This window comes from Rhipicephalus microplus, chromosome 3 (genome assembly GCF_043290135.1).
Source record: "Rhipicephalus microplus isolate Deutch F79 chromosome 3, USDA_Rmic, whole genome shotgun sequence".
Lineage (NCBI taxonomy): Eukaryota > Metazoa > Arthropoda > Arachnida > Ixodida > Ixodidae > Rhipicephalus > Rhipicephalus microplus.
In genome coordinates this window covers 143,942,108-143,948,793 of record NC_134702.1, presented here as the reverse complement: position 1 = coordinate 143,948,793, position 6,686 = coordinate 143,942,108, and the positions used below count along the sequence as shown (strand labels likewise).

Sequence of the window (6,686 nt, the reverse complement as noted above, 5' to 3'; positions counted from 1 at the left end):
AAGCACACTGTGTCATCTACGCCTACGAGAGAGGTCAGCACCAGCAGCATCGTGACGTCACCTGCTACCGAAGCTACAAAAAGACCCCTTCATCGGATCGGCCGTCCAGTCGGCGGTGGCACGCTGAGCAAGCGACTAACTGTTCCATGCTATTGATTTGTGCTGCATAGGTGAGTGCACCAGTACATAGGTGTACACCACCATTTTTTTTTTTTTTTTTTTTTTTTTGCCACTGCCGACTGAGTGTTTGTATTGCAATTTAGTTTCACCATGCCTCCCGCGATTGATGTTGTAAAGGCTATTGAAGACTTCAAGCGCGAAATGCGCGCTGAAATCCGAACGATGAATCAGAGCATAACATTTTGTTCTAGCACAGCTGATGATTTCAAAAGTGCTCTAGCGGAACTGAAAACTCTGACTGCTGAGGTCAAGAGGACAAGAGAGGATTGTGCCATTTTAAGGCAAGAAAACAAGGACCTAACCGAAAGGCTAGATAAAGCTGAAAGCAAAATCCTAGAACTAGAGCAATACAGCAGGCTCAATAATGTAGAAATAAAGGGCTTGCCACTCACGGTTAAAGACAGAGCCGCGGAGATGGCCTTGAAGATTGCGCAAACTATCAAGATTCCTCTCGACCTAGCAGACATTGACATTGCCCATAGCGTCAAGACCAAAAATAGTAACGATGCTAATCTTATTATCAGATTCACGACCCGAACCAAACGAAACCATTTTCTTGAGGCAGCAAAGAAAGCAAACCTGTCAACTTCTGATATTGACTTCACGGGGCCCAAACAGCGGATCTACGTCAATGAACATTTGACACCACACAACAAACGCCTTCTTGGCGCAGCTATCGGGAAGAAAAGGGAAACGTTTTGGAAATACGTGTGGACAAAGAACGGCAGCATACTAGCACGCAAAACGGAGACCTCCGATGTCATTCGGATCAACTGCCAAGCTGATTTGTCGAGAATGACTTAGTTCGATGCCATAACTACTCATACATGACCTGTTTGCTCTTTTCTCGCCTCTGGAAAATTGCCCGGGTACCACACCTCTTTTCACGCCTTCACAGCTTTATACACATGCTGCCACAGACAAAAACAAGTTGAAAATAATACATTTCAACATGCAATCTGCTGTGAACAAAGCTGATCAACTGACCCATTTTTTGGCAGGCTTAACAAACTCGTTTGACGTCATCTGTTTAACTGAAACGTGGTACCGTCATGAAACGGATGTTTTGCGCATGCCCGGCTATAATTCTTTTTATGTTAACCGTACAGCGAAACGTGGGGGAGGTGTTGCGCTACTAGTGAAAAACACCTATGTCTGTGAACTGCTATCTGAACACTGCTTTTGTAATGAGGACATAGAAATGCTAACTGTGAAGTCGGCCTGTCAATCATTCTCAGTCCTTTATCGCCGCCCTCAGGGAAATTTATCCACATTTTTTTATTACTTTGAACGCGAGATATTCTTTTTCAATTCAGAAAAATTCTCTTCTTGTATAGCTGGAGACTTCAACATAGATATGAGCACTTCCAGCCCCGCGCAGCAACAGTTGTCATCAATCATCCAGGCTGCCGGTTTTCACAGTGTAATTAGTAGTCCTACACGAATCACTGCTACTTGCTCTTCACTGCTGGACCTTATAATTACTAATAGCAATAGTGCGTTCCTTTCCGGCCGCATAGCAGTCGATATAAGTGACCACTTGCCTATTTTCTTGTTTCTGCAAAAGCAAACCGATTCAAAAGCAAATACAAAAACTCAGCGGCAACTTTTGTCTCAAGAGAGGCTCGAACAATTCAGGAGCCGCATTGCTTTAGTGGATTGGGCTCCAGTATACAAAGAAAATACAGCTGACGGTGCTTACAGCAAATTCCTAGAAATGTTTCTTTTGTTATACAATGCGTGTTTTCCCATTGTTACTATAAATGCATCTAAGAATGCCCGTAAACCCTGGATGACCAGTCAGCTTACACGACAAGTTAAAAAGAAACACAAGATGTTTGCGGTGTTCATTAAAACGAGAGACACCGACGTACTAGCACAGTACAAATCACTGCGCAACCGCTTGAATAGAGAAATTAGAGTAGCGAGAACTGCTTATTACAATAACTTATTCGACAAAAATCTTTCTAAAAAGCCAAAAGAAAAATGGAGATGCTTAAACATGCTTTTAAATAGAAACACGATCGGCAGAAATATAACAAGTTTAGTAATTGAAGGCAACGAAACGTCCGGCTCGCATCTCGCTAACACTTTTAATAAATTTTTCTCTGAGGTAGGTCACAGTGATTTCAATGCTGGAATCTCTAGTTTTCTAGGCGACAAACTAGGACCATCCTTATTTTTTGCACCAACAGATGAAACGGAAGTTTTTTCTATATGCAGAAAGTTAAAAGATACCTCTAGTCTTGATACGCACAATATTCAAAGTCGGCCAGTGAAGTATGTTCTTGATATAATTACGCCTTGTCTAACACACATTTATAACACCGCGCTTACAACAGCTCATTTTCCTGCTGATATGCAACTAGCCAGGGTGACCGTGATTTATAAGAAAGGAGACGCCAACGTTTTGGGAAACTACAGGCCAGTGTCTATTCTTCCGTATTTCTCTAAGGGGTTAGAACAACTAATCCGCGTTCGACTCAACGGCTTTCTTCTTAAACATTCCGTAATAACTGACTGTCAATATGGCTTTACGCAAAACAGATCTACGGAACATGCGCTACTTGTTCAAAAAGAATATATATTAAAAAATTTTGAGACACAGCTCTTAACTCTTGGTATTTTTGTTGATTTCAGCAAAGCCTTCGACTGCTTAAATCATGATATTCTTTTTGCAAAATTAGAGCACTACGGTGTACGTGGACACGCCCTTAACCTATTGAAGTCATACCTGGGCTCACGGTCTCAATACGTAGTCATTAACAATTGCGCTTCACAGACTCTAAGTATTTCAAATGGCGTCCCTCAGGGTAGCATTTTGGGGCCGCTGCTATTTAATGTATATATAAATGATATTCCTAATATCAGCACTCATGCGAAATACATTATATATGCAGATGACACCAGCCTATTTTTTTCCTCTAATGACATAGGACACTTAGAAAAAATTGCAAACGATGCGCTCTCATCACTTGCTATGTGGTCTTCAGTTAACTCTTTGAAAATAAACAAACAGAAAACGAAAGCAGTACTTTTCCTACCTAAAAGAAAACAAGTGTTTCTACCCCCCTGCTTATACCTAGGTGATACTGTGATCGAGTGCGTGGACACCTTTAAATCATTAGGAATAACATTCAGTAATACAATGTCATGGGATGCACATGTTAATAATCTTTCCTCAACACTCTCTAGAATAATTGGAATCACTTCTCGTAACAGATATATTTTTCCAACCAAAACAAAACTTACTTTGTACTATGCATTTTTCTATTCCCATATAAGCTATTGCCTACTAGTATGGGGCAATACAACGGTGTCAAATATAATAAAACTACAAGCCCTACAAAAGAAAATGCTCCGCGCAATTGTGAATGGCTCCTACGATTCGCCCACTAAACATATCTTCCTACAATATAATATTGTACCAGTCAACAAATTATTCGACTACAGATTTGCATGTTTTTATAAAAGAATAATAAGGAAAAATGACCCCTTTTTATCTAAAATTGCTCCACTTACGTTTCGCCACTCATCATATGATACTAGAGCCCAAAGTAGTTATGTGTTACCAAAGTGTAGAACAAATTATGGTTTTTCTATGTTGAGTTATATTGTGCCAAATTTCTTGAACACATCATTTTATGACTGCCTGAATACTATGTCTCTTTCTGCCATTCGCAAGAGCATTATTCGGCAATATGTATCATCGTAATATCAAATGTACTCATGTCTTCATATGTTGTACCAATTCTATGTTATTGCTTTATAGCGAAATTACTGTTGTCAATTATGATACATAGGTCTTTTTTTTTTGTCACTTTTTTTTTCGCTACCTACAAGACCTGGTTGTTTTACTTACAAGACCTGGAACAGTGGTTGTTTCTGCTTAGTGCCCTACTGCTGACATGTGGGGATGGCCAGGCTCGTCAAGCGGCGTAAAATTCGCTGCTTTTTTCTCGCCATCCCTAGTTTGTATGTTTGTATGTGCAAACTGAAATAAAGATTTTTGATTGATTTTGATTGATTGTATCGCATCTCCTTCACTTGTACCATTGCTTCAGTGGAAAGTCATAAAAAATCCATACGGAAGTGACCATTTTCCTTTAGTTTTGAGTACACCAATAATATACGAATGTCCTCCACATGTTCCCAAATGGCTGGTAAACAAAGCCGACTGGGAACAATTTCAAAAGCTTACTCACTTAAATTGGACTGACATATGCGGATTAGGCATAGATGAAGCTGTTCAGTACTTCACGGCCTTTCTTACTGACGCAGCAGCCAAGTGCATTCCACAAACGTCTGGACTGCCCGGCAAACGACATGTCCCGTGGTGGAATACTGAGTGTCGGAATGCGCGAAGGGAACAGAACAGGGCATGGAGGTTGCTGCGAAACTCGCCGACGGCGGAAAACCTTGAGAGCTTCAAGAAAATAAAATCTCGAGGCAGGAGAACGCGTCGGCAGGCCAGAAGAGAAAGCTGGCACAAGTTTTTATCAGGGATAAATTCATATACACAAGAAGCCAAAGTCTGGAACATGGTTCGTAGGGTAGCAGGAAGAAAAGTACACTCACTCCCACTTGTAAACACTCAGGGTGATACCTTGGAAGATCAAGCAAACTTCCTCGGTGCGCACTTTGAGCAGGTATCCAGCTCGTCCCACTATACTGACACTTTCCAAAAATACAGAACAAGAATAGAAAAACAGAAACTCGAACACAAATCCACTAGATACGAGGCATATAACCAAGCTTTCAGTCTAGCTGAGCTCCGAACATCTTTAAACTCCTGCAGTACTTCTGCCCCAGGTTCTGACCGTGTGGTGTATGAAATTTTAAAAAACCTACCAGCAGAAACACGAAAAACCCTACTCTGTTTGTACAATGCTATCTGGTTTTCTGGCACTATCCCTATCTCCTGGAAAGAGGCTATTATTATTCCCATTTTGAAAGAGGGCAAGGACCCTTCTTTAGCTTCAAGTTATAGGCCTATTGCACTTACAAGCTGCTTGTGCAAAGTCTTCGAAAAAATGATAAACTGCCGACTTGTACATATCCTTGAAACAAACAATTTGCTCGACCCATTTCAGTGCGGGTTTCGAGAAAGTAGATCCACCACAGACCACCTTGTTCGTATCGAGGCACAGATTAGAGACGCCTTCGTCCATAAACAATATTTTCTCTCTGTGTTCCTCGATATCGAAAAGGCGTATGATACAACATGGCGTTTTGGAATCCTAAGAGACCTGTCCCACCTTGGTGTGCGCGGAAGAATGTTTCATATAATCGAAAGTTACCTGTCAAACCGGACATTCCGTGTCCGTCTGGGCAGTGTGCTCTCTCAAACATTTGTCCAGGAAACAGGCGTGCCACAAGGTGGTGTGCTTAGTTGCACACTTTTTATCATCAAAATGAATTCTTTGCACTTGTCCATTCCCCGCATGATGTTCTATTGTACATATGTCGACGACGTTCAGCTTGGCTTCAAGTCATGCAACTTAGCCATGTGTGAGCGGCAGGTTCAGATGGGTTTAAATAAGGTCTCCAAATGGGCAGACGAAAACGGATTTCGACTTAACCCACAAAAAAGCACGTGTGTCTTGTTCTCTCGAAAGAGAGGCATGCACTCGGAACCTGACATTCGGCTGAACGGGCAACGTCTGTCCGTCAAAGCCGAGCATAAATTCTTAGGCTTAATCCTGGACAACAAGTTGACCTTCGTACCGCACATCAAGTATTTAAAAACAAAATGTTTAAAAGCCATGAATGTTATAAAAGTGTTGTCAGGTACTACGTGGGGTAGTGATAGGCAATGCCTCATGAACCTCTATAGAAGCCTTATTCGTACCCGCTTAGATTATGGGGCCGTTGTCTATCAATCTGCCACTCAAAGTGCCTTGAAGATGCTTGACCCCGTGCATCATTTGGGCATCCGCCTTTCTACGGGTGCTTTTCGCACCAGCCCCGTAGAAAGCCTTTATGTTGAGTCAAATGAGTGGTCGCTTCATCTGCAGAGAACTTACATGTCCTTTGTTTATTTCCTTAAGGTGAAAGCAGACAAGAAGCACCCCTCATACTCTACAATTAATGATTTGTCGAGCTCAACTCTGTTTCAAAACAGGCCTTCGATGAGGCAGCCCTTCTCAATTCGCCTGAAGTGTCTAGCTGAAGAAACTGAAGTGTCACTTGAACACAGTTTAATGGCTCCTGTAGCATACCCGCCACCGTGGCAGTGGCAGAATATAGACTGCGATGTGTCTTTTCTAGAGGTTACAAAACATGCACCTATTGCCCATATCCGAACATACTTTCTGGAACTTCAACACAAATACACATGTCCTGAGTTCTTCACAGATGCCTCCAAGACTAACTCCTCTGTGTCCTACGCTGCTGTCGGCCCATCCTTTTCGGATGCTGGCCCTCTACATCCACGCACAAGTATCTTCACAGCGGAAGCTTACGCGATACTGGTGGCAGCTAAACACATCAAACAATTACAAATA

General features: G+C 41.9%; 1 protein-coding gene across 1 annotated transcript; it reads left to right on the top strand.

Annotated features, from left to right (window-relative positions):
- The first annotated feature begins 223 nt into the window (after positions 1–223).
- Positions 224–4,199, top strand: LOC142803961 (uncharacterized). Its single transcript, XM_075890356.1, has one exon. The coding sequence runs from the start codon at positions 1,133–1,135 to the stop codon at positions 3,893–3,895; it is 2,763 nt and encodes a 920-aa protein (XP_075746471.1). The 5' UTR covers positions 224–1,132; the 3' UTR covers positions 3,896–4,199.
- The last annotated feature ends 2,487 nt before the right edge of the window (positions 4,200–6,686 follow it).